This window comes from Camelus ferus, chromosome 2 (assembly GCF_009834535.1).
Source record: "Camelus ferus isolate YT-003-E chromosome 2, BCGSAC_Cfer_1.0, whole genome shotgun sequence".
In the NCBI taxonomy this organism is placed as follows: domain Eukaryota; kingdom Metazoa; phylum Chordata; class Mammalia; order Artiodactyla; family Camelidae; genus Camelus; species Camelus ferus.
Window position 1 is genome coordinate 103,060,611 of NC_045697.1, and position 27,965 is coordinate 103,088,575.

The 27,965-nt window shown below is 39.0% G+C and overlaps 1 protein-coding gene across 4 annotated transcripts in view; it reads left to right on the top strand.

Moving 5' to 3' along the window:
- SMAD1 (SMAD family member 1) overlaps positions 1–26,891 on the top strand; it is a 67,442-nt gene extending 40,551 nt beyond the window's left edge. For 3 of the 4 annotated variants that reach the window (XM_032464300.1, XM_032464310.1, XM_032464318.1), the window contains exons 3-7: positions 10,161–10,418; positions 12,905–13,021; positions 16,547–16,768; positions 22,231–22,487; positions 25,527–26,891. In XM_032464300.1, the coding sequence (XP_032320191.1) occupies positions 10,161–10,418; positions 12,905–13,021; positions 16,547–16,768; positions 22,231–22,487; positions 25,527–25,670 (998 nt within the window). In that variant the 3' untranslated portion in view covers positions 25,671–26,891. The remainder of the gene's footprint in view (positions 1–10,160; positions 10,419–12,904; positions 13,022–16,546; positions 16,769–22,230; positions 22,488–25,526) is intronic. The other variant, XM_032464320.1, reaches the window with a different exon arrangement.
- Positions 26,892–27,965: the final 1,074 nt, after the last annotated feature.

The window sequence follows — 27,965 nt, forward strand, 5'->3', positions numbered from 1 at the left end:
TTTTTTTAAATTGCTTTTTATTTTTTAAGTAATGTTAAGTTTACAGATAAATTGGATAGTTCAAAGACTTCCCATATCCTCCCTCTCCCTGCACAGAGTTTCCTTGATTATTAACGCCTTGCATTAGTGTGGGACATCATTATAATCAACGAGCCAGTCAATACTGATACATTACTATTAACCAAAGTCCATCGTTGACAGTAGGATTCACTCTTGGTGTTACCCATTCTATGGGTTTTTGACAAATGTGTGGTGACATGCAGTCACCATTATAGTGTCATACAGAATAAGTTCACTGCCCTAAAAATCCTCTGTGCTCCACCTGTTTATTCCTTTCTCCCCGAGTCCCTGGCAACCACTGATCTTCACTGTCTCCATAGTTTGCTTTTTCCAGAATCTCATAGACTTGGGATCATACAATAAGGAGCCTTTGCAGTTGACTTCTTTCCCTTAGCGACATACATTTAAGGTTCCTCTATGTCTCTTCATAAATCTAGAATATGAAAACCAATGTATGGTGACAGGAAGCAGATCAGTAGCGGCCCGGGGAGGAGGGCAGCGAAGCAGTCTCTCTTGGGGAGAGACGGCAGAGTTGAGGAGTAAACTTTTACGCATGACGAGTATGTTCATCATCTTGATTGTGGTGATGCTTTCACGTGTATATGTCAAAACTAATCACATTGTACATTTTAAACATATGCAGTTTATTTTAAGCTGATTATTCCTCAGTAAAGCTCTTCAAAAAATAAATGTGAAGGGGCAATTTAAAGTCATCTTTTGCCGATTTAAAAAAATGACTAAAATGTTCTGTTATCAATTCCTTTTCTAAATCCATCTTCAAGATTTGGGAACCTCTTACTCTGAGCTCTCAATAGTACTATATTCCCAATTAAAACAGTTTCATGATACTGTTCTACTACTGGAGCTATAAAATGCACATCTCCCAATTCAGAATCCACATCCAGGAAAGAAATTCTAGTTCTCTATGACAGACACACCAGCTCCTGCAGTGAAAACCAACTGAAGGTACCAAAGGTAAAGAGCTGCAAGGAATTCTCATGCTTAAGTGGTGATGACACTGAAGACATCAGTGTCTTCAACGGGCCATTCAAAGTTAATCAGTAGAACTGCAAGGGCAAAAATAAATGGATATCCTCCTATACACTCGTGAGAGAGGACTTTTCTGTCAGGTTTACCTAAAGTTCAGTTTAACCCTCTAATAATAGCAGCAACCAGTGGTTCAAATGCTCTCTGTTAACAGCAAGAAGGGAGGCAAATAAGATATAAAACTAGACTCTAGAACTAAGGTAGATTTTAGATGCATGAGATGATACAGTATATACTCTTTCAGTGTGTTCTTTTGAGGTTCATCCATGTTATGCGTGAATCAGTATTTCATTCCTTTTTTATTACTGAGTAGTATTCCATTGTGTGGCTATACCATAGTTTGTTCATTCATTCATTTGTTGATGGACATTTGGTTTGTTTCCAGTTTTCGGCTATCTCAAGTAAAATATACATGTCTATGTAGATAGATGTTTTCATTTCTTGTGGGTAAATACCTAGAAGAGAACGGCTGGGTCATACGGTTAAGTGCACATTCGATTTATAAGAAACTGCCAAAATATTGTCCAAAGTGATTGTGCTGTTTTACATTCCAGCCAGCAATATACAAGAGTCCCTGTTGCCAATACTTCTAATTAAAGAAATTTTTATTGTGGTAAAATATACTTAACATAATACTTACTGTTTTAACCATTTGTAAGTATACACTTACATGGCATTAAATGCATTTATAGTGTTTTACAGCTATTACCACTATCCATGCCCAAATCTTTCCCATCATCCCCAACAAAAACTTGGTATACCCATTAAATAACTTCACCTCTTCTATTTCCTCCAGCCCCTGGTAACCTCTGTTTTACTTTTTATCTGTGAATCTGGCTATTCTAAGTACCTCATATAAGTAGGATCAAAATATTTGTACTTCTGTGTCTGGCTTATTTCAGTAAACATAATGTTTTTAAAATCCATCTTCTTTAGTGAAGAGTCTTTTCACATCCTTTGTCTAATTTTTAACTGGATTATTTGGGTTTTTATTAATGAGTTCTTTATGTATTCAGAACACAAGTCCTTTATCAGATATGTGATTGCAAATGTTTCTTTTGAGTCTGTGGCTTGAATGTGTTAAGTGTAAGATAACACTTCAAAATAAATCAAGTATCTATCCTCTAACAAGCATTTGTGGGGGGAACATCAGAAATTCAGAAACTAAGTACAGAAATAGACAAAAATTGGAAAATCAAAGAGAATTGATGGAATTCAGTAAGTTTAAAAGAAAAACATTTCATAAGTGAGGAATAAATTGCAGTGTGCCAAAGGGAGAATAGATTTATATTAAACTGTAATAAGGTTCATTGAAGGATGGCAGGAAAACAACTAAAGGAATGAATAAGAAATTTTAAAAAGAGGTAAAGTTTGAGAGAAAGTGATTGGAACGGCCCACAAAGAAGATCCAGCATATGTATAATTGGAGCTCTGAAGTAACCAGAGACGGTAGAACAGGACTAGTATTTAAAACTTTTAGTTCAAGAAAATTTCAGAAATTAGAGAAAACCTAAATACATAGTGAAAGAACTCAGCATATACTTAGGAAAACTCACCTAGCATGATCACCTTTGAGATATATCCTAGTAAAACTATTATACTTTACAGTCAGAAGTCCTCAGGGCTTCCGGGCAAAAAGAGCACATGGCTTGTAAAGGCAAAGAAAGTAAGCTAAAATCAGATTTCTCAAAAGCATCATCTAAAAACAGGCAGCAGTGAGAAGGCATTTAAGAAACTTCAGGAAACCAAGGACAAGCCAAGCTCTCCTTCAAGCATCAGGGCTATAGATAAAGTTTTAAATGTGCATGAAGTCGGAGAATACTGTAACAATGAGCTCTTCCTGAGGAGTCTGCTGGGGTCACTTCATTCAACTAAGATATGATGGGAAAATTTGGCACAAGGACATGTGGTGAGCAATTAATATATTTAATAATAGAGATAAGGCTAAAATATGAGTGGTGATATGGATGCAAGAAAAGTATATAATCTGTAGCTGTTCTGACAAAGTAGAAAGAGTGCAACTATGAAAATGGAATAGAAGAATAAGAAGAGGAGAGTAAGATCAATTGTATAGATGATAGATGGGAGTTAAGATATCATTTAAGACTGACAGTGAGAGGCAGGAGGGTATAGCTCAGTGGTAGAACACATACTTAGCATACACAAGGTCCTGGGTTTAATCCCCAGTATCTCCATTAAAAAAAAAAAAAAAACTGACCAACTAGACAGTATAAGATGAAGTAAGAAAAAAAATGGAGATTGAAGACATTAAAAGATACAAATAGAAAAATAACCACAGAGCAGCAATATAAAACTATCTTTAGAGTTTCCTTTAAAAAAAATATAGAAGACAAAGGATTACATCACAGAGAGAAATATAGTAAATATAATACAGTAAGTATGATATAAAATAACATGACAGAGTTGAGGCCAAACATCAGCCATATTAGTAAATCACCTATTAAAATTAAAAGATTTTCAAGTTGGTTCATAAAGCAAAACTCTATGATATGTTGAAGAGACCCACCCCTCAAAAAAAAAAGTGATTAAAAAGCTAAAAATCAAGGAATTGGCAAAGGGGTATCAGGCACCCTGTAAACAACAAGAAGTGGGGACTTGTGATTCTGATGTCACACAAAACAGAATTCAGACGACCAGAAAGCACTGACGCAGAGGGCACTTGAAAGTGAACGTGTGTGCGCCGAGCATCACAGCAGCCTCCTGTGTGAAGCAGGATATGGCAGGGCCAACAACTAGAAACACGTCAGTAATAGGAACTGTAATACACCAGTCTGAATGCAAGGCAGGTCATGTGGGGAAAAAAACGTAAGTAATCATATCAGCTGGAGGTTGGGGAACTGCCTGCAGGCCAAATCCAGTCTGGTACTTGTTTAGCGCAGCCACATTCCTTTCCATATTGTCTATGGCTTTCTTACTGTAACAGCAGAGTTGAATAGTTGTGACAGAGGCCCTGTGGTCCACAAAACCTAAAATATTTACTCTCTTACCCTTTACAGAAAAAGCTCACTGACTTCCTGATGTAGGAGACTTAAGCAACATTGTTAATTAGGTAACTTCTATGGAAACATTGAACACTGCATCCTAATGATAGAAAATGTCCCTTCTCAGGTGTACCAGGAACACTCGCAAAAATGTATCATATAGTAGGTTGCAAAGAAAATATCAAGTTCCGTAAGTTAGAAGTACTGTGATCAAAATTCTTATTACTGTGGTAGGGAGGGTATAGCTCAAGTGGTAGAGGACATGCTTAACATGCACAAGGTCCCGGATTCAGTCCCCGGTACCTCCTCTAAAAATAAATAAACCTAACCTAACCCCCCAAAATCTTATCATAATTCCAGAAGCCTGGAAATTTGAAGCAAATAATCTCTCCTATCTGGGAATTTTAAAACTATTCTATTAAGTGACCCAGAAGCAAATAGGAAAATACAAAGAAAATTATGTAGTTTCTAGAAAATAATGGTCAAACAGCTACATATTAGAACCTGTGGTATCCATTTAAACCAGTCCTCAGAGGAAAACTCATAGCCTTGAACACTTATATCAGTAAAAATGAGAGAAGAAAAATTTAAATTCCCAATCAGGAGGCTAGGGGAAAAACATCAAAGTAAGCCAGAAAAGTATAAGGAAAAAGACAATAGAGATTAAACCAAAAAACAATGAGATAGTAAAAAGTCAGATCAAATTAACAAATCCAAATCCTATTTTTAAAAAAAAAAAATAAAAGCAAACAAAATAAAACAAAAAACCCTATAGTTTAATAAAGGAAAAAAAGGTGTTACAAGAAGAAAGCACAAGTATAAAAAATAAGAAATGAGAGAAACAGCTATTGATACAGAGAATAGAAAATTTTATTTTAAGATTACTTTGCATTCCTTTATGCCAGTAAACTTGAAAACCTAGATGAAATGGGTAATTTTCTAGGAGGAAATACAATTTACCAGAATACCCTCTGTAGACTTAAGAAGCTTAAATGTATTTACATAGGACAAAGTTTCAAGGAACTACTCCTCAGGAAAGCACTAATCCCAGAGTTTAAGAGTGGGGAGACCTACCAGGCATTTAGAAACTTGAACTATTTCTGAGCACACGAGCACTTACGAAGCAAGTGTAACACTGACACCGAACCCTGCTAGGGATAGCACACACAAAGAAACTTACAGACCATTGTCACTGAATGGATGTTAATGCAAAGATCCGAAACAAAAATCAAGTTATTAGACTTTAACACCCCATTTTAAGGAAATAATACATCGTGACCAAGCAGGGTTTTTAATGCCAGGAATGCAAGGATAATTTACATTAATAGGTGTAAGAAGAAAAATCGTAGTATCTTTAGAAATCCTGAAAAATTCTCTGACGAGATTTGAACACCTATTCCTAATAAAACCTCTTAACCATAGGAATGGGTACATATATGTCAGTCCTAAAGTCAGCATCCTACTTAATAGGGAAATGCTAGAGGCATTCTCACCAAGATCAAGAAGAAGTCATAGAAGTTCACTGTCTCTACTACTTTTTATGTTGTATTGGCGCTGTTGACCAGTGCAATTAGTCAAGAGGAAACAACTGGAAAGGAAAACGTAAAATTATCTTTTTGTTGGAAACATGACCATTTGCTGGAGAACTAACTTCATAATGAGCCAATGATAAAAATAACTCAGAAAACAAAAGAATTCAGCCAGGAAGTAGTATATAAGATATCATGGAAATACCAATAACCATATGTATAAATAATTACCAGTTAAAAGATACAATGGAAGCAAAAGTTCCATTTAAAATAGCAACAGAAAAGATAAGATTCTTCATAAATTTAATAAGAAATGTTTAAAACCTAATGCATGCTTATAGATAGAATTGTGTCTCCCCCCCCCAACTTATATATTGAAGCCCTAATCGTAAATACTTAAGAATGTGATTGTATTTGGAGATAGGGCCTTTAAAAAGTTAAAATGAGGCCATTGGGGTGGGCCCCAAACTGTTTGGTGTCCTTGTAAAAAGAGGAGATTGATACATACAGAGAGACACCAGGGAAATAAGCCATGGGAGGACACAGCCAGAAAGTGGCCGTATGTCCGCAAGCCAGGAAGAGAGGGCTCAGGGGAAACCAACCTGCCAACGCCTTGATCTCAGACTTCCGGCCACTAGAACTTTGAGTAAATAAATTTCTGTTGGTTAAGCCGCCCAGTCAGTGGTATTTTGTCACGGGCAGGCTGAGCACACTAATAGACAGCAGCTATGGAACAGCCCTGAAAGACGCAGAAGTGGACTTGAACAGACCTTCCCAGGTGTTGAATAGAGTACTTCAACATCGTCAAGCTATTAATTCTTACTAAGTTAATGTATAAATATAATGTGATCCCAATAAAAGTGCCAATAATTTTTTTTTCTGAAGGTCTACAAGGCAGTAACAAAAGTTCATGTGGAAAAGTAAGCACACAAGCAAGACACTGAAAAAAAACTGTGAGAGGGGACTAGCCCTGCAGATATTAACACGTACTGTAAAGTCTCTGTAATTAAGGCAGTGGTACTGGGGCACAGACTAGAGTGGAATGGGGTGTGGAATGTCTGGAAACAGACCCTAACATATATGGAAGTTTACGAGAAAGGTGGTATCTCCAATCACTAAGGCAGAGATGGACTTTTTAATAAATAGAATTGGGGCAACTGGCTAACCATTTGGAGAAAGATAAAATTAGATCTGTTTCTCCTGCCATAAATAAACTGAACTCCAAATGGATCTGAGATTTAAATAAATTATGAAACTGTACATGCACTGGAAGAATGCATGGATGAATTCCTCCTTGCAATCTGGGTTTAAAAGGAGGCTTTCTCTGACTCGAAATCCATATGCAATAAAGGAAAATATTGATAAACTTGACTACTGAAAAATAAGAAATAAACTTGCACATAAGCAAAGTCAAAAGACAAATGAACAGATTGTGATAAAATATTTGTAACATACATATCATCGGCTGATGTCTCTAATATATCTATTCTTGTCAAAATTGGATAAGTCCAAAAATGGGCAAAAGGCACAAGGAGACAATTCACCAAAAGTAAAATTATGTCTTCTGAAATCCACACAAAGATGATCAACTTTCACCGTAATAGAAATGTAAATGAAAATTGCACCAAAATCCCTACCACTTCTCACCCATCAGATTGTCCAAAAAAATTTAAAAACTTGGCAAAATAGTCTGTTCTGGAGGCAGTGGAGAAAAAGCCACTAATTTGTTGCTGGTGTCATGCAACCCCTATGAAGGGGTACTTGACAGTAACAAAATTCTACCTGCATTTACCCTTTCACCCAGTATTTCCACTTCTAGGAATTTACCCTGAAGGTACACCTTTAACAGTACTACAGTATATGCTCGGGGTTATTCATTGCATATGTAATAATGAAGTATTTGTAAACTGCCTAAATGCCCAGACATTGTAGATTGGTTGAATAAACTGTGGTGCTAGTAGCTGTGAAAACAAATAAGGAAGATCTCAGTAAGCTAATATGAAGTTAATTCTGGGTTGTAGTGAAAAAAGCCATGTGCAAAAGTCTGTTTAGTAGGCTGCCTTTCTTTTTAGTAATAAAGATGAAATTAGAAAGCACACAGTTATCTGCTTAATTTCTTCAAGAAGAAACAAGGAAGGATAAACCAGAAAACAATGAAATTGATTATACTCTGAGGAAGACAGGGGTACTGAGTAAATCAGTTGTAATGTATACATACAACGAGACACACACAACAATGGGTGAATTTCACAGACATGATGTTGAACTGAAGAAACCAGGCACGAAATGTATACAGTCCCATTTATGTGAAGATTTGTGCGTTTTATTATAGATGTGTGATACCTCAGCACCCTTTTGACGTTCATTAAAATAGACCTGTACCTATATCAGCAGTGGCAAAACCATCTCATCTGAATAATCAGAGGGCAGGAGAAAGGTCTTGATCTTGTAGAGTTCCTCTGGAGAGCGCTGTTGGTGGTCACTTTCCAGGTCATGCACAAAAGCTGACTGATCTCACCCATGGCGTTCACTAAGGGCAGCCCAGTGCTTCAGGGCCAGACCACTGCACGTCAGTCAGCAACTACACAGGAGCCCGTGTAAAGAGTGCCAACTGGAGATGCAGAAATACTTTGTCTTCTGCTGCCGCTGTCATCTGCAGGCAGTGGGAAAAGAAGTCCAGTTGCTACAACAGGGGCTCCAGTAAGGGGAGGGGGAGGGAAAGAGACAGAGAAGAGAGATGGAGAACTGATTTAAGTTGCTGTCTGGCGCTGCAGTTGGTGGGAGGGGTTTAGAGGCCAGTGTTTTCCACCTTTTAAAGGAGGAATCAGAATGGAGGCATTAACTTGACCATAAAAGGCAAGTTGGAAAGTGGTAACTCAAACTGCAGCAGCTAAAAGAAAAAGAGAATGTTTGATTACATAGGTAATTTAAAGATGTTGTGCTGTTTCAGAGCACGTGTTTTTTTTTGGAATATAGATTTCTTTTGGTGTTGGGGGAGCCTTTGTGACGATTAGGAACATTATCTTTAACAAAACAAAGTAGCTTACATTTCCAATGACTGTGGAAAGGTAGAAGGAGGAATTATGCTTTTGATGACTTGATATGGACAGAGTCCATCACTGTGTGAAAAAGAAAAAAAATGTTTGTTACCCTAAAAAGATTTGTTTCTAAGGGATCCAGTAGGGAAATCAACAAATCTGACTGCTACAGGATTATATAGAAATTTCCGATTTTAATACCTTCAAAAACCTATTTTTACTTAAGGGAAACGATTTTCAGCTCGTGAGTTAGTGATAATCCAAGTGTTAAGAGCACTTTTTCCTACAGAAATGATGCAAGTCATGGATGGATTCCCTGGGAAGCCCTCAAAAATCTACTTAATTCCTAATGCCACTAAATATGGTTTCTTTGGGAAAATACATTCTGAGTCCTAACTCCTAACAGCAACAGATTTTAAATCTCCTCTTCGCTTCCCATGCAGTTTACCAAATGGGGTGTTTTCCTCCTTTCAGCCAAGGCCACAAGAGCTGTAGGGATTCCGAGGACCTTTATTATTGGAGGGTGGGGGTAGGAATCTGGTGACCCTGGCAAGGAGCTTAAGATCCAACCCTGGTGGCCAGTCCTTCCCTTCATCTGTCATTGCATTTGTAGTGGTTTTGCTTCTGGTGGTTTCTGGAGGTTAAGGACCACGCGAATTACTAACTCCTTAGGTTCATAACAGGCGGAGCTTTTGGGAATGGCTTGACTTGTTTATTTCCTTTGCATACATTTCTTGGCGGTTATACCTTGAGTATTCAGTTAGCAAAATGTGGATGACATGACCTGTTTCTTCCTCTATCAGTTTGTGATCAGGACTACTGAGAAGTGGGTAAATACAGTAAGATCAACAGAGAAAAAAATAAAATGTGACTACTAAGACACAATATGGGAAGTCTGTCCCACGAAACGTCGTATTTTGTCTAATTAACGGTCTTTGCTGGCATCTGGATTTTATACTACTCACTGTATTTGCCCTCTCAGCTTTATTTACTTCTTTTGGTTTAAAGTGAGCTAATGTGTCCATTTAAAACATTCACGATGGATAATTCATATCATTCAATAAATATTACTAACTCTTAAATGTAAAATCTTATCAGCCAGGGATATAAACTGGAATTGTCAATGGTGATATATGTTTAGTTGTGCTTTGGTCTTTAGTGAATGAAAACAATTAAGAATGGGGGAACCTTAACATTTTCAACCTGAAAGAAGACATTTTGCAGACTTTCCTTGGACAGCATGTCCGTGGTGCAGGCCTGAGGCATATGCCATCAGTGATTCTAAGGAGACTGGTTTGTTCTGCATTTGTTCCTGGGTGGAAAATGGCTTTTCATTTGAATTGTGCTTTTGAGTTGGCATGATGGGGTTCAAATAATTTGTTGTTCCTTGCAGATATGTTTCAGCTCTCTTGTGATGTCATTGAAGATTTGCATCATTCTCATTTTTGTCCCTCTTTTTTTTTTTTTTCTTTCCCTTTTTCTAGTTCTCCCTCCAGTACTGGTTCCGAGACACAGTGAATACAATCCTCAGCACAGCCTCCTAGCTCAGTTCCGTAACTTAGGGCAAAACGAGCCTCACATGCCACTCAACGCCACTTTCCCGGATTCCTTCCAGCAACCCAACAGCCACCCGTTTCCTCATTCTCCCAACAGCAGTTACCCAAACTCTCCTGGAAGCAGCAGCAGCACCTACCCTCACTCTCCGACCAGCTCAGACCCAGGAAGCCCCTTTCAGATGCCAGGTAGGTTGGGATGTGGGGGATGCGCTGTGGTCAGATCAGCTGTGTCATCCCGGTTTCGAGGAGAAGCCGCTCACCTGGCATGGAGCGAGCTTTCCAGCCCTGGTCCAGGGCACTGTGCTCTAAACTCAGGATATGGCTTTGAATGAAAGGAGACCTCGCGGCCAAGTACCCCAGTGTTGTGTTTTCTTTGTCCGGCACAGATGCTTGAATACGTTTTCATTTCTTATTTTGAAAGGTTTTGGAACAGCTGCATCCTGGGAGTGGCGTAGTTGTTAGCAGCCTTTGCTCTTGATAAAAAAGAGAGAGCATGCTGCATGCATTTGCTGTTTTCACGCGAGGAGAAAACCCTGTATAAAGGCAACCTCAGAAAAGACATTTCCTGGGGGATCCCACCCCACCCACCACTTAATTAAATTTGTTTGAGTGGTGATGTAATCCCAAGAAACATATACTTTACCAACAAAGCGATTGCAACAGAAGCAGTAGAAACCATCTGCTTATTTAACTTAGCAAAGACAAAACACCATTATCCTTCCTTTTTAGACTTCTCTGATGGTGTAATGTTTGTCAAATTAAATGATTAATTAGGACCTCATGTTTTTCAAGTTATAGGTTAATAAGCAAGTACTTCAGAACAAAAAATGATTAGGTCGTGCCAGTAGACCTCACGAAGGGTACTCTTAAGCAAATACACTCGACATCTGTTAACATTTCAAGAAGGAAAATGAGTGGGTTGCCGTGTTCATTGGGCCACTTGAAGTGTTTTTAAGCAAATTTGAATTCGACAGCAGAGCTGGTGTGTCCTCAAATTGAAAAGTCGTACACGCTTGGTATTACCATCTTTTTTTGTACATCTATTGCTTTTTAAAAATGTTAAGCCTGTTTATTTTGCATTGTTTTCTTTGCTTTTCAATCCTAAACTATTTAAGGTGAGGGTAGGAGATAGATTAAAAGTCCGATTAATATCATCTGGTGATTTCCCATCCAGCCACTCCACCCCCTCTGGAGCCCATTGGCTCCGATGAACAGGTTGGTGGCAAGGAGATTGTTTCAGAAGGCTTTGGGGCAGTGGTAGACCTTGAGTGGGCCCAAGAATGAAAAAACTGAAGATTATCGCTTGAAATTATACTGTGTCCCCGGCTGTCGGAGATTAAGGCACAGGCCAAGCAGAGGGAATACGGAGACGAGAAAGCGGAAGGGGAGGGAGGAGGACCTTGTGGAGCATCGTCGGTGGTATCTGGTCCCTCCCAGTGGTGCTGGTGCCATGGGGTGTTGGTGACTTTTTCACCAGCTTATTTGCAGAAATTTACTGGGTTTGGTCTCAGACGAGTCTCTTTGTCTTCATTCCTGGTTGGAAATAAAGAGGAGGCAGTGTTACAGCTGCAGGGAAGAAGCTGAATTAAAAGAAGCTGGAGAAGGGGTGGAAAAGGCATCCAGACCGGGTCCCCGTAGTCCTGACTTCATGCTCTGAGGCCTGGCTAGCAGCTGGATGCTGGGCGTTAGCAGGTTGTGGTTCAGCTGTAGTCAGTCTGGGAAATCGCGAAGAAACTCTGGAAGAACAGTGTTAGCTATTTGTATGCAATGGTTGCCCTGAGTGGTCTAGAGTACATCCGAGTTATTGGTGGTTCCTTAAGGTGAAACTTTGTTCCCTGCTCTGTGGTTTCTGCTACGTGGTACTAGACAGGCTCACCATAGCCCAGGAGGAATTCATTTTCCATCGCAAAGGATGGTTCCTGGGAAAGCCATACCCTTTCTTTTAAGAAAGCTCAGAACTTGTGTTAGTGTTCTTTGTTTCAAAAATCACACTATTTGCCTCTTACTTGGCATCTGGCTGTGAGCTCTCCAGAAGAAACATATGCAAATTCTGAAATAGAAGATAATTGTGATAAACTGATTCATTTCCTATTATGCTGCTACTAGGGATTTTGAAACTAGTGACTATTTAAGGGAGCAGGGAGAAGGTAGTCCTCTGACTTCTTGAAGTCATGGGAAACTAACAGTTGCAGCCAGGAAGTTGGCTGTAATGGGTCTTAGTTGGTAAATCCCTGAGAGCCTATAGATTTAATGCGAGAGACCCTGAAGCCCGTTTTCTTAAGTCCTGGGTGGCTTTCAACTGTTTTCCACCTACTGGGGTAACAACGAAATGCAGAGGTCCTTTCCAAGTGGATTGTGTGAAGGCACGTTTGGATGCCCTTCTGATTGTTTGTAAATGGCATGACCCTGGGTGGGCAGACAAGTTCTGGAACTGGCATATAATGCTTTCCTACCACTGCATTTCCACTACAATTGTATAAGATTATGAGATGGTAGTAACTTTCCAAAAATGTACACCAAGTCCAGTGTCTGTAGCATCCCGTCTTCTGATGGGGAAGTTGAAACGAGTTTAATTTCTTAAGAATTTCAGCACAGGAAGAGAGTATGTTTTAAAAGAATATGTTTACTAAGGATAAAGAAATCTTTGTTTCTTTTTTTTCAAAATTTTGTAGCAGATACGCCCCCGCCTGCTTACCTGCCCCCTGAAGACCCCATGAGCCAGGACGGCTCTCAGCCCATGGACACGAACATGATGGCGCCTTCACTGCCCTCAGAAATCAGCCGAGGAGGTAAAACGAGTTGCTGCTGATTCCCTTTTTAGAGCTGAAAGTTTATCTGTCCAAGTGTTACTTTTTCTCATAGATTTTTACTAGTCTTTATTAGATCGTTATTTTAGTAAAAGCACAGTGAGAGGAGCTGGACAGAAAGAATTCTTTGGGTTACAGATGAGCCTTTTATAGGGAGAACAAACACACTGACGTAACCAGCGAAGACCTGGGTGTAACTGTGCAGTCATCTGTTTAGAGCGTCAGTGCTTAACAATTTTGGATTGATGATAAAAGAATATTTTTAGGGGGTGGGCAGGGATAAATTGGCAGTTTGGAATTTGCAGATACTAACTATATATATAAAATGGATAAACAGCAAGGTCCTACTGTATAGCACAGGGAACTATATTCAATACCTTGTAATGACCTATAGTGAAAAAGAATATGGAAAGGAATGCATACGTATATAACTGAATCACTGTGCTGTATGCCAGAAATGAACAGAAATGAATTTTTAAAAATCTTAAAAAAGAAAAAAAGAATATTTTTAAGTGAAGGCTAAGGGTTATTGAAAAACAGCAAACCTAACAAAACTGAAGGAGCGTTTTCCCTGGTGATTTCCAAAATTAGAAGTTCATATACCAAGGCTTTCCAGAAGGTTCTTCGGTAGTTGAGAGAGGCACTCCTAAGCCCCGTCTCTTCTCCAGCCCTCATCTGTGAGTGGCTGCAGCAGAAGCTAATCACGTGTGTTTGTCTCTTGCTGTGTGCTTGTTGCTAACCTTGCTGTAAGACGGGATTGAGGCACATGTTCCTCCTCTCCTCACCCTGAAGCGCTCACTTCTCGTCTCCTCTAGTAGAGGTGGGTCTGTGTTACCCTGAGAGTGTGCCTGAGGTGAGGGGGCTGTCACCCTGCCCGGGCTGCAGGGACAGGTCCAGAAGCTTCGTGAAGCTGAGAACTCGGGTCAGGAAGTGCTGGGAGAATCCCTGAGTAACTGTAAGACGTCATGACCACACTGTTGGCTGAAACTGTCCCCGAGGAACGTCTCATGGAGGAACGTGCCTCACCGTGCACTCAGCTAGGGCATAGAGCATGCAGTTTGTATTCCTTTAACACAAATGGAAGTTAAAATGCAATCAGATTACTAGGTATGTCTTATCTCATCATTCTTATCACTTTTTTGCTGGAGGCACCTCAGACTCTGTCAATGTTGGTTATATTTTTAAAATTTTTTTATTTTACTTAATTTTTTTTGCAGGGAGGAGGTAATTAGGTTTATTTATTTATTTGACTTTTCAGTAGAGGTGCTGGGGATGGAACCCAGGACCTCAGGTATGCTAGGCATGTGCTCTACCACTGAGCTGTACCCTCCTCCCCATATTTTTTAAGTTCTTAAAAGTTGATGATGAACTCAAAGAACCTTCCTTTGACGTGCAGTGTAATGAATTGGAATGCATACCTTTTTAATCTGTAAACATTTTTTATGTCTTTTTTACTGGCTCTGTATTTTATGGTTCCTGAATATTCTCTAGAACATTCTCTCCAACATAGAAATTATGAGCCAACAGATAAAGATGCTGGTTGCAGAAAATAACTCCTGTCTCACACATCTTTGAAATTTGCATTTGGGGAACAGGCTAGCAGGACAGAATGGGCTAACCAGCTATGAGCATGTGGATCTGTAGCCGTGGTCGTTAGGCCTAAAATGTCTGATTTCAGGAAATAGACCTTTAAATTGCTTTAAATTTTTTCCTTTAAAAGGCTTAAAAATTTTTGCCCACCAGAATAAGTTTACAGTTAATATTTTCATGAGTCAGGGCTATTGGCCTTGTTGTTGTATTTTGGCAGTTTTCCTGGAGCAGGGGTCAGCAGACTGCAGCCCACCAGCTACTTCAGCCTGTTTTTGTAAATAAAGCTTTATTGGAACGCAGCTCTGTTCATTCATGACAGATTATCTGTAGCTGCTTTAGCACGGCCAGGGCACAGCTGAGTAGCTGCAGTCGAGACCGTATGTCCCACAAGACCTTTGTGGCCTTTTACAGAAAAAAAATTATCAGCCTCTGACCTAGATGAATAGTACTGTGAACAGTCCTAATAGCTGATTAAAGCCTTCTGTTAATGATGGCACAGCCTTCTTTAAGATTTGGCACTTGTAAATCACTAAAAAAATCTGCTCTTTGAAATACAGCTAATGGACATGGGATGATGCTTAGCAAACAGGGAAGGTGGTATATGTTTTCAGCTCACTTGCATAAGTGTAAAAAAAACTAATGTGTGAATTTTTTAAATGATCATTTTTTTTACCGAATTCTAAAGCACAGTGCAGCTTACTATTTGTGGCGGTTGATGTTAAGAGCACAGAGGTAATTCTCCCTTAACAGTTACAGTTCATGCTTGCATCCTGGATTTTCTTTTCTTTCTTTCTTTCTTTCTTTCTTTCTTTCTTTCTTTCTTTCTTTCTTTCTTTCTTCCTTTCTTCCTTTCTTCCTTTCTTGCTTTCTTCCTTTCTTCCTTTCTTCCTTTCTTCCTTTCTTCCTTCCTTTCTTCCTTTCTTCCTTTCTTCCTTTTCTTTCTTTTTTTTTTCTTTTTTACAATTGTACACTCCAGGCTTCGTAAACCTCAGATCATTACATATTGGCATCCCGGATATGTATGGTTTGTATTCCTGGAATCTCTAAAGCAGTGGTATAAGAGGTTTTACTCCAGAAGGAACTTATCTTTAGAACCTTTTAGCTGCAAATGTTTAGAGGCCTGTTCTATTTGGAGATTTGTTAGTCTTAAGAGATTTGACTTAACAAGCTGCATCCTGTCAGTAAAGTTGGGTAATTTCCATTGTTGGCCCATTCTGGGAATGGAGAGACAAAACACACCTGCTCTACAGGACTTAAAGCAAATATAAGGAAGTTAGCATGAAATCTGGATGAGAGAGATATGATTCATTCTGTAAGAATGGCCAGCTGGCAGGATTTCTTCCTGAGTTTGAGGACCCGGAGCAAGGCTGTGGCTGTGATGGTTATTGGAACCTGACGTGAAGTAAAGTAACTTCTTATTAATAATTAGAAACTGATTTTCTTTGCTTTGAAAAGGCATCGGCATCCTAAGGCTTGTCCCAAGTTACCCTTTTTGTGCCAGCACCTTTGGCATACTTCCTGTCGTCTGTTGTTCTCTCCCCACTGGTTTTTTCACTTGCCACTTGCTGCATTTCTCTAGATGGCGAGCCAGGGTCAGCGGTGGGGTCATTTCCACGTCGGCACATAACAGAGCAAGCAGCACGTTGTGAGCGTTCAGCAGGTGCTGCCGGCGTGCTGGCTGAGCTGGCGCCTTGGTGCTCTGATAGTCGTTGGAGAAAAGGATTTTCCAGTTAGAGGGGAATGTCACACTCAGTGGGGAGTACCTGCTTTCAAGATCCCAAACTGCACACCCGATGAGAGCAGTTTGCTCTTCCCCATCTTCATTCCATGACCCTGAGCCAGCTTTACGACACAGTTTCAGTTCTTGAGAGCCCGGGGCCCTCACCATGGCTGACTACACGCTTCTCTTTCTTATAGATGTTCAAGCCGTCGCTTATGAGGAACCCAAACACTGGTGCTCTATTGTCTACTATGAGCTGAATAATCGCGTGGGTGAAGCGTTCCATGCCTCCTCCACCAGCGTGTTGGTGGACGGTTTCACTGATCCTTCCAACAACAAGAACCGTTTCTGCCTCGGGCTGCTCTCCAACGTGAACCGGAACTCCACCATCGAAAACACCAGGCGGCATATTGGGAAAGGTGAGTTTCCACTTGGACCTCTCTCGAATGTTTATCTGTTGGGTCCCTGTTCCCCCAGGATTCACCTCGTCATTCCTTGTAGCAAACAGCCGATGATACCTACTTGCTCCAGTTTGTAAATAAGTTTTCAATTGCATTATCAGGATGGACTTCATTTCCCAACCAGCGATTTTTGTGGTCTGCTTCCTCATGAAAATTGATACTTATTAGCTGAAATAGTGACTTGCTACTCGGGGGCACTGTTCTAGCGTATGTTTTACTGCAGGATGAAATAGCTGGTAAAAATTTCTTTACAACCTCGAACTAGAAGCAAATTAAAACAAGTAAACCTAATGTATTTCAAATGAGTACCATAACTCACTGGAGAAAAAAAAGGGAACTAATCCAAAATAACTTATAAATATGGTATTTGGCCTATATATTCTCAGTCTGGGCCAGGTAAGGTAGAGTGACCGCAAACAAATCCTGAACGCTTTTTAGTAGACTTGATTATTTAGTGGCCGTTTGAATGAAACAGTTATGAAACTTTAAGGTGTATTATAAGATTAAGCAAATGACTAACTGTGTGGGTGTTGTGGGAACTGGGGTTTTCACTGTGGATTAAGAGACGCACGAGTGTGGAGGACGGTAACACATAAACCCTGTGGAGGTATCGGCGTGAAACCATGCTTTTAGCAGTATGTGTATGTATGTGTATATGCATGTTTCTGTTCTCCTGTACACGTGTGTGTGTGTGTGTGTGTGTATGAGTACACATGGAGACGCGTCTGTACATGCATATGGTTTCTGATCTGTCTGCTGAAAGGGCCAAGAGGCAAAGATACCCGGTAGCAATAAGCACATCTAGTGCTCAGATCATCATCTCTTACCACCATTTCCCACTGAGAGGAACCAGGGCTTCTGGAGAAAGGACTGACTCCAAGGCCGGGACAGGCAGGCACAGGATGAGCATGAAGCCTTTTGTTATGTCCAAAAGTAAACAGGTACTTGCACACGTGCGGGAGGCATGCCACAGGGGCCACCTCGGAGGGACTTCCACTGGCCAGCTGTGGGGGGTTTGAGCACCAAAGTGATTAAATAGTCATGAATTTAAACCACTGGGAAACAACAGTAATTCATAAGGCCACGCATGACCATAAGAAATAAAGAAATGGATGAGGCAGGCGGACTGGTGAATGTGGACTGAGTGGTCAAATTGGAAGGCCCCCGTTGTGCAGCCATCAGGCAGGAACATCAGTGGATGCTAAATATTGAGAGAAGTTTTTAGGAGAACAGATACTTGTGTGGTCTTCAAGTGTCTCCTCAGACTACCTATTACTTTCAAGGGAGAATAAAAATCAGTCATTATATAGTGAAGAAATTGGACAACAGTGTGACTGGGAGAGTGAAATGGTCATCCCGAATGAGAGGCAGATGGATACCATACACCTCCAGCCGTGGGGCCGGAGAAGGACGTAGCACCACCTGCAGAATCCCACTGGAGGATGCAAGTCTGACGCTAACCACGGGGTGACTTCACACACACCCCAGATGAGGAACATTCTGTTTAAAAGGGTGAGGAGGAACTGTGTTCTTCCAGAATTTCGGTGTCAGAAGACAAAGGTATGAGAATGTTCCAAATAAAAAGAAGCTACAGAGAGGTGACTGCTCCGTGTAATAACCTGAACCCGGACGTGACCCCGTACCAGACAGGGAAAGAGTATTATGAAGAACCTTTCGGGGGTGAGCAGACAAAATCAGAATATGAGTGGTTGATAAGATAAAAGTATTTTGTTAGCACTCCGTGCACTAGCGTTGCTAACTGTGCTGTGTCTTATAAGAGAACATCTGTCTTCTTAGGAAATACACACTTAAGTATTTAGGGGTAAAGGGTCATGATGAAATGGTTCAGGAAGACATCATATATATATATATATATATTTCTATTTAGATACATACAGATATAGATATCTCTCCATCTAAAACAGTCCTGTGTCAGAATATGTCCACATATGTAAGTGTATGTGTGTACACAAGGGTGTCTGTGGAAGAGTTGTGGGGGAGGCGCCAATGTTGAGTGAACTGTCACAATGGGTGAATCCAGATAATGGGTATATGGGTGTTCTTTGTTCTGTTTTTCTCTGTGGCTTGTTCTGTTTCCATAAACTTGAAATTATTCCCAGAGTGAAAGTTTTTTAGATGACCTGCTATGAAATTTGGAACAGTGGACCAAATTAAAAGGTTATTAAGGGTTCACTCCCCAGTACTGCCATTAAAATAAATAAGTAAATAAACCTAAATTACCTCCACCCTAAACAACAACAAAAAAAAGGTTATTGAATAGAAGCTTAAAAGACATTGGAGATGAAGTGTAACATTTAATCCTGGAAACAAAAGCAAAAACAAAAAACAAGTCCTCTTTAAACAGGAATGGATAGTTCCTTAGTATGAGTGAGGAAAAAGAAAAACCTAAACTACACATTTAATGATGAAATGCTAGAACTTATGTTCATCTCCTATAGATCTCTTTCCCTGGTCTGTAAACCCCTGAAACCGTATGTAAACCCAGTTTGGCATACATTTGGGACAAAGGGACATATTTTTCATTAAGTTGACCACTACCCCGGAGTAGTAAAAAGCCCCTGTGCTCTGGAACATTCCTATTAACAATCAGGAAGAAAGTAAGTGTTCTGGGAATGCTGTTATTTAAGATTGTTCCAGATCCCTTGACTTGTGCACTCAGATGGAGAATTACAGATTACGGAAATGAGCCAAAATTGTCATTATATGTAGATGATATGATTAACTAATTGATAATATTCTTGGGATAGACTCTTGAAGTGAAATTAGAAAGTCAAAAGCTCTTGATGTATTTTGCCAAATTATTTTCTAGAGAGCTTTGATTAATTTCCACTCATACCAGAAGTCTGTGAGTGTCCTTCCTCCTTTAGTCCTTCAGAATTACTTATGGTCATTGTGTCTCTTCAAGTGATATGATTGTTTATCTAGAAACTGCTAAAGCATCTTATGTTTAGAAATTACATGTCAGTTTTCTTTAATCTGACAATAACCCGTCAAAAAATATAATGGAGAGGAAAATCACATCCCCAGTAGCATCAGAATACATAAAGTTCTTGGAAATAATCTGAAGCAGCAGTATATGAGAACTATGTAACTGAGAGAGAAAGAAAATCTGAATTAAAAAAAACAGGCAATCTGTGTTCCTTAAGAAGTCCTAATATTGTGAGAACATTTTAAGGATATTAATTCTTCCTAATTTAATACATAGTTTAAAACAATCCATGTCAGAATCACAATGTAATATTTTTTGAAAGTTGGAAAATGTATTGTGAATATTACCTGGAAGGATAAACAAGTGAAAATAGCTAATTTTTTAAATGGAATAGTAAAGAAAAGAATTCTTGATGTGAGGATTAATCAAAGATTATGCAACCACAATTAAATTGGTGTGCACACAAAACAATAGAATAAATTAAACTCAGACTGTATACTGTATTTAAAATTTTAACGTATGTAAATAAAGCATAATTGGTAGTCTTCTAATGGTCCTACAGTAACAAAGTTAGCTTTTGGGGGAGGCTGGGGGGTCGAAAACCTGACCTAATTCATCCCATATATGCAAATGGATTAATGAGCTGAATTTTTTTAGGGCAAGCTATTAAAAAATTAGAAGGAAATATATTGATCAGAGAGGCAGAAATATTCTAAGCATTGAAAGCAACAAAAAAAATGACAGACTTGTCTACTTAAGATTTAAGTGTCATCCCCAAGGTTAAAAAATATATATATACCAGGAACAAAATTAAAAGACAAAAGACTAACAGGGAAACAAATAAGAAATAAATTATTTCTATCTTTCTTATATGTGCAGCTCATAAAAAAATAATAAACACTAGAACCTCAGTAAATAGGGTAAATAGGTAAGAAATATGAACAGTAAATCCATAAGAGAAACACAGATGGCTAGTAAACAGAGGAGAGCATTTCCAGGCTCACGTACAAATTAAAACAATATTGTTTTCCAGCTATAAATTAGAGAAATTTTGTTGTTTTAAACTCAGACTCGATACTGGCACGGGAAATGAGAAAGGCACTCAGCCGCTGCTGGAGAGAGTGTAAATTGATACAAGCACTCCGGACAGTCGTTTGGCAAAGTGAATCAAGAGCCTTCGATCAAATAATTTAACTTCCAGGAATTTCTCCTAAGGATATTATCAAAAATTATGCAGAGACATTGATCACGGCATTGTTATAATTGCAGAAAATTAGCATCAACAGGGTGGACCAGTAATGGGAGAATCCTTTAAATAAGTTGTTGGATTTATGCAGTCATGCAGGTGTGTTAAATGTTTGCAGAGGAAGTTTAATGATACTCAGAACTGAATGAGACATGTCCTAACAGCTATTGCCTCTGGGTCACTACAGGAGTGATAATATTTTCTCTTCTTTACATTTTGTTTCACTTTCTAAATTTTCTAAAATGAAAATTCCTCATTTTTATAATCAGAAAAAAGTAAAACACACACAAACACACTGTTAAGTTGTTTTCTCTACGTCAGACAGAAAAGTGGGCTTTCTGCTCCACCAGCTACTCCATTGTTAACAGAAGCCTTAGCCATTGTGTGTAATATAAACCCTACACGCAGTGTTTCGGATGGGATAACAGTCTTAGCATTGACTGAGCCAGAGTTACCTGCACAGTTGATCGTTGAAAGCCACATGGGATGTGACTGTTTGCTGGGTGGCCTCTAATCTTGTGGGGCTTTGTCAGCATGGTCTTTTCCCCTTTCTGTCTGTCTTTCTTTTTCTTTCTTTCTTTTTTTTTTTAAAGGCTGGTTAAGATCAATTTCCTACTCTCCTGGCACTCTCGATCTCACAGGAAGGAGTCTGGAGCAGATAGTTCAGTAAGATCAGATTCCACACAGTATGAATTATTTTTCTAGGTTTCTTTCCCCTGGACCTTACATCTTCCAGCTCTCAGCAGTACTTCCTCCCCCTGTGGTTTTCTGGTTCTTTAGCTTCTCTCAGTTCTCCCTCCCCGCACCCTAAAAATCTTCAAACACCTTAGCTACAAAATAAATGCAAGAGAGCTTATGTGATGAGTGTGTGTAGGTCCTGATAATCAGGTCTAGTTTCATCGTGCCGTGGTTTTAAAGTGAGAACATGCTCTCAGTCCATGGCCACGTGGGGCGCGAAACGCTTTTCAAAATGAAATTGCCGCGCTCCGTTACTGACCTCGCTGTGTTATTTCCTAGAAAACGCCTAGACTTGCATGTTCACATACAGGCATTGTATCACCTGCTGCAGTTGACTGAGATGTATCACCTGTGCAAGACTTGGAGAACGTCTTTATCTCATCCACCAAAGTTTAAATCCATGTAAATGTATATTCCGAGGCTACGCTGATGCTTTTCAGCTGTAAAAGAACGATAATGACCAAATTCTACACTGTCTCCCTGCAGGAGTTCATCTGTATTATGTCGGAGGCGAGGTATATGCCGAGTGCCTCAGCGACAGCAGCATCTTTGTGCAGAGTCGGAACTGCAACTACCACCACGGATTTCATCCCACAACCGTTTGCAAGATCCCCAGTGGGTGTAGTTTGAAAATTTTTAATAACCAAGAATTTGCTCAGTTACTGGCGCAGTCTGTGAACCACGGCTTCGAGACAGTCTACGAGCTCACAAAGATGTGTACTATTCGCATGAGCTTTGTGAAGGTAAGCGAGCTCTGAGTCCTCCCATCAGGGTTTAAGGCACCCCTGCGTTACATGTAAATCTGTGTCCTCTTGATATGTGTCCACAGAAGCCAGCTTATTATCTAGGCATTTTTAAACTTTAACAAGGGTGTCAGCTATTAGGAAACTATCACTGGAATGTACGAGTGCTTGTGTTAAATGTCAGGCTTTACTAACTTTTCCTTATGCAAATGGCACTATTTTAGCTATTGTAATACTGTTAGTTAGAATGTCGTGTTATGTATGTAACATATAATTTAAATGCCTGGTTGTCTTATGAGATCAGCTCGATAAACTCACACCCCTCTTTTTTTTTTTTTTTTTTTTTTCATTTTGTGTTTTTAGTACTTTTACGCTAGTAACACTTGTTGCTTTTGTTTCAGCAGTAAGCAAGTGATCTTTTCTGTGAAAATAAAAGTGCATCACCCTGGGATTTATTTTTGACTGGTCAGTTTTTTTTTTGGTGGTTCCAGTAAAGCTTGTGATGGTCTGATAATTCGAGGGTTAATAAGGCTCCTGCCTGAGCGCTCAGATCATGTTGTGAGCTTTGAGATGCCATGGAAATGTAAAAAAATTTAAATATCTAATTAAATGTATGAGTCAGTAACTTATTCTAGTGGCTGACTGACTTGTCTCTGAATCCTCAAAGATAAATTTTCCTCCTCTGTGACCCTGAGAAACAAAACTAATTATATATTCGGGTGAGGCAATCTTTTATGTCCTGTCTTCAGAAGCTCACCAAACTTGTTAAACCCGTTCTGTGATGCATTTGTTACAGAGGGTAATTTTGGAACTTCACTTTGTTAATCATCCTTTACAGCAAAGATATCTTTCCCTGAGTATCATTTCTTCCCTACTTATTTGAGTCATAGTAGCAGATTTTCAGTGTGTTCTTTTAGTGTTTGTTTCCTTGAAACATGATTTAACAGATCCATATAGTCTAGTGTGGTACCTTTTTAGTGTTGAAAGAGGTTTTTTGGTTTTTTTTTTTAACCTTTTAAAGAGGTTTACCTATATGCTGTGTACCTGTGAGACTACAAAGAGCTTTCTCATCTGTTATTAACGTGCACTGTTTATTTTTTGACTTAGCATTTTGACTAAGATGAATTTTAAAATGAGGACAGTGACTTGCCAGTGTTGGTTTTTTGGTTGTTTTTTTTTTTTTTTGCCAGTGTTGTTGTTTTGTTTGTTGTTTTTACTGATTTGGAGAAAGGAAGAATTTAGGAGAATTTATGACTCTGATGCTTCAACTGGCTTTCTCCTCAAACTCATTTCTTATCGATTACTCAGTCTACTTTAATGATTTTACTTTTACACATTTTTAATTATTTACTTTTACACAAGTAAAAACAACCTTTACGTTGATAAAAAGTTTATAATGCAAAATACACATTAAAAATGTATTAGAGGTTTCATTCATTCAGCAAACATTTTTAGCCCTATTCCAAAGAATTAACATGAAGATGAAAAAGCCCCTCAAGTCTCTAGCTTCAAGATGCTTATGGCCTGGTCTGTGTTTAATAATGAAGTGGTAAGTAGTGAAATGAAGGGTAACACAAGCTGTGATGGGTATACCTGGAAAGTTGAATTTGGAGAGTTAAACAAACATCTTATTTTTATTTTAATAACTCCTTATTTAACTCCTGCTGACATGATGAAGGGCAGCTATTCATTATATGTTGGCAACAAAAGATTTGTGCATGGTACAGTAGTGTTCTTTATTATCACAAGGACTGCACACTTTGCCCTCTCATACTTAATCTCTTAGAGAAAGGATTTAGAAAATTGTACTAATATTAATAGCCAGTTTTGTACTATTTTTTAAAGATGATCAATTTGAGACTTTAATATAAACATGCATTTGATAAATTATTTGCACAGTAAACTCCCCATATCTGAAAAATGTGTAAGTCATTTCAGCTGAACAAGTTTTTCTGGAGTTTCTGCTTTGTGCCGATCACTGTGCCAGATATTTGAGATCAAAGATAAGTAAGATCTGGTCCCCGCCTCCAAAGAACTTACTGTCTAATGCGGGGAACATGCACATAAACAAACCTTTTAATTAAACTTAGCAGGTTGTTGATAATATGTACAAATGAATGGATGTTTATACATAAGCAGTTCATGTATCACAGCTTTCTCCTGAAAGTTCTGATATTCAGATACATTTCTTGAAATTCCTGAAAATAAGTAGTTAGCAGAGATAAATGGTACCCAACCTTCTCTGACATCTCTCATGAAACAGTTATTTATCAGAACCTCATTTTCCATCGTCCACCACACCAATGAGGTTTTGATGTTTGCAATGGCAAAATTAGTTTTTTTGCCTAAGGACTTTCTTCTGTCAACTTCCATGTCCTAATTCAGTCATTCTGAAGATGTCTGGCAAGCTACCTTCTTGTACAAAAGAATAATGGAATCTATTGGGGGGAGGGTATAGCTCAAGTGGTAGAGCGCATGCTTAGCATGCACGAGGTCCTGGGTTTAATTCCCCAGTATCTCCTCCAACAATAAATAAATAAACCTAATTCCCCCCGCCTCCAAAAAAAAAAAAAACAATTTATTGATTCAAGGCAATGGTTAGTTATTACTAATTGATTTTTGGATATGTATGTGCTTCAGTGGCAAAATAGGAGGAAATAGAATGTCAGTTCATCTACCATGCCTTTTTCCGTATTTTCTTGATGATAAAATGAGAATTTAACAGTATCTATTACAATATCAGTAACATAATGGGCAAGGAAAATGAAAGAAAATATCTTTATTAAGACAGTCTGATAATGTATTTTAAACCTTTCACTCCCCAAGACCAGTACCTCTTAATCTGGAATCTACGTGTGGACTTTGGGGAGCTGTGGAATTGCCTACCGAGTCATGTGTGTGCGTTGATGCACACAAAGCAGTTGTTTTGTGGAGAGAACCCTGTCTTTAATCGGAATGTCTGATTATGTGAACTCTTTTTGCTCCCTAAGTTTAAGCACTGACTTAAGCAAGTTAAATGACCTCCAGTGTTGTTTCTAGGGTTGGGGAGCAGAATACCACCGCCAGGATGTGACCAGCACCCCCTGCTGGATCGAGATCCATCTGCACGGCCCCCTCCAGTGGCTGGATAAAGTTCTTACTCAGATGGGTTCACCTCATAATCCTATTTCATCCGTGTCCTAAACGGCCTCGGGCTTCTGCCTCTTGAAAACTATTGAGCCTTGCATGTACTTGAAGGATGGATGAGTCAGACACCTTCGAGAACTGACAACGGAGCCTTGATCATACTTGACCTCTGCGACCAACTGTTGGATTCAGAAATTTTAAAAGCTTGGTAACGTACTGTTGATATCGAGAACCTGTTTAGTTTACATTGTAACGTTCTGTTGTAAAGTCAACTAAAACGCATACTTTTCGCAGGACTTTGCATATAGTTAAAGGAGAGATGGCCAAGCCAGCGACAAATCATCTATTGGAAAAACGGTCCTAAGAGATTCTTTTGTGTTTGGCACTTTAAGGTCATCGTGTGGCAGAAGTTTAGCATTAATAGTCTTGCTGACGTGTGTTTTTATCAGGTTTAGAGCCCGTGTGGAGTCTTCTCTTCATGGGTTTTCATAATATTTTAAAACTGTTTGTTTAGTAATGGTTTTTGTTTGTTTGTTTTTTAAGTAAAGGTTAATCTTGATGATATACATAGTAACCTTCCTAAAATTGTATGCTGACCATACTGCTGTCAGAATAATGTTAGGCATATGCTCTTTGCTAAATATATATGTACAGAATATTTGGAAGTTAGGAATTGATTAGACTAGTGGATTTAGGAGTATTGGAGGGGGTGGGGGGAGTGGGAAATGACAAATGTAGAATATACTGTAAAATTCAGTTTGTTGCTTTAAAGAAACAAACTGATGTCTGAATTTTGCTGTGTTTCAATTTTTTAGAGATTTTATCCTACTTTTTTTTTGCATCTTCTATCGCATCCTCTCCAAAAAAACAGTTATGCAGCTGGTTAATTCATGTAACTGTGAGAGCAAATGAATAATTCCTGCTATTCTGAAATTGACTTCCTGTACGTTTCAATACCAATTGTATGGAGTGCTTGAATTTAATAAGCAATTTTTATGGAGTTTACAATACAGATATAGGCTTTAATTTTCAAGTGAATTGTTTGCCAAACCTAGTAACTCTGTTAAATATCTGGAGGATTTAAAGAACATCCCTGTTTAAATCCATTTCAAACTTTTTAAATTTTTTTGTACTATGCTTGGTTTTATTTTTCTTCTGCTAATCTTTTATATTCACTTAACGCTCTCGTACATCAAGTACTTTTATTCCAAAACTAGTGGGTTTTCTCTACTGGAAGTTTTAAATAAACCTGTCGTTATTGCTTACTTTGATTAAAAATTTGTTGTTTCCTTTATTCACACACTAGATTTTAGGATAAAAAAATTAACTACTCTTTTGAGAGAATTTTCTCAAATCTCCTTTGCCAAATATGACAAACCAAATTACTAAAAAGACTAAATTACAGAGACAGACTGAATCATGAAAAGAGTAGAGTCACTTTAAATCAGAAAAGAAAGGACATACGGAACTTGAAAAATTAAGAAAATGCTAACTTGCAAAATCTGGAATTCCAGATCTAAATATGCAAACTTTTTTACGTGAGGAATTTCAGCAGCAGCAGCCATCATTGGTGGATACCACTCAGTCAACCGAAAGTACCAGTTTCTAGACTTCAGATGGGGGAGGAACAAGAACTAAAACTTAAGCGAGAGACAGTGCGTCTCCATCTACGTGGGTCTGGGACGATCCCGTCCCCTCTCTCCCGGCCCACCCCACCCCCAAGAAGAAGTTTGCCCACGAAGGACACAGATTAGGGGGGACTCAGATTCTTCCCTGGCCAGATACATGCCGGCTCTTTCTCCTGTACATTTTTATACCTCTTTCCCAGAGGTATTTATCAGCCCCATTTACTCCTCTGACTATGACCAAGCTGAAATTTTGACTGCATTTTGCTGTCTCCAGAAACATGACAGTATATGTACGTATAGAAAGCCCTGGATGGAAGACTTTCATTATAACAAACTCACACATGCTTTCCCAGGCCGTTTCACTTCTATGAACCTCCAAGTCCTCATCTGTGAAATGGAGATAATGTTGTGTCCTTATCACAAAGTTCAGGGGAAGATCTATTGGAAGAAAAATGTGTGTGAGAAGAGAATACCTGGGAAACACAGCTGCTGTGCGAGCTGGGGTTGCTGTTTTCCCCCTTACCTGCCAAGTCATTCCTGGCCCAGGTGATCTGGATACACGATGGTTATCAATGAGCTCTGCTCAAAGGAGATTAATCATTAAAACTCTTGGGCTTCAACTATGAAATATAACTGGAAATTGTCTTAAGAATAAAGAGCTCAGGTCAGGATTTTTCACCATATTCCTAGTGGACAGCTAATTTGGGCTTTCCCTGACTCCCTG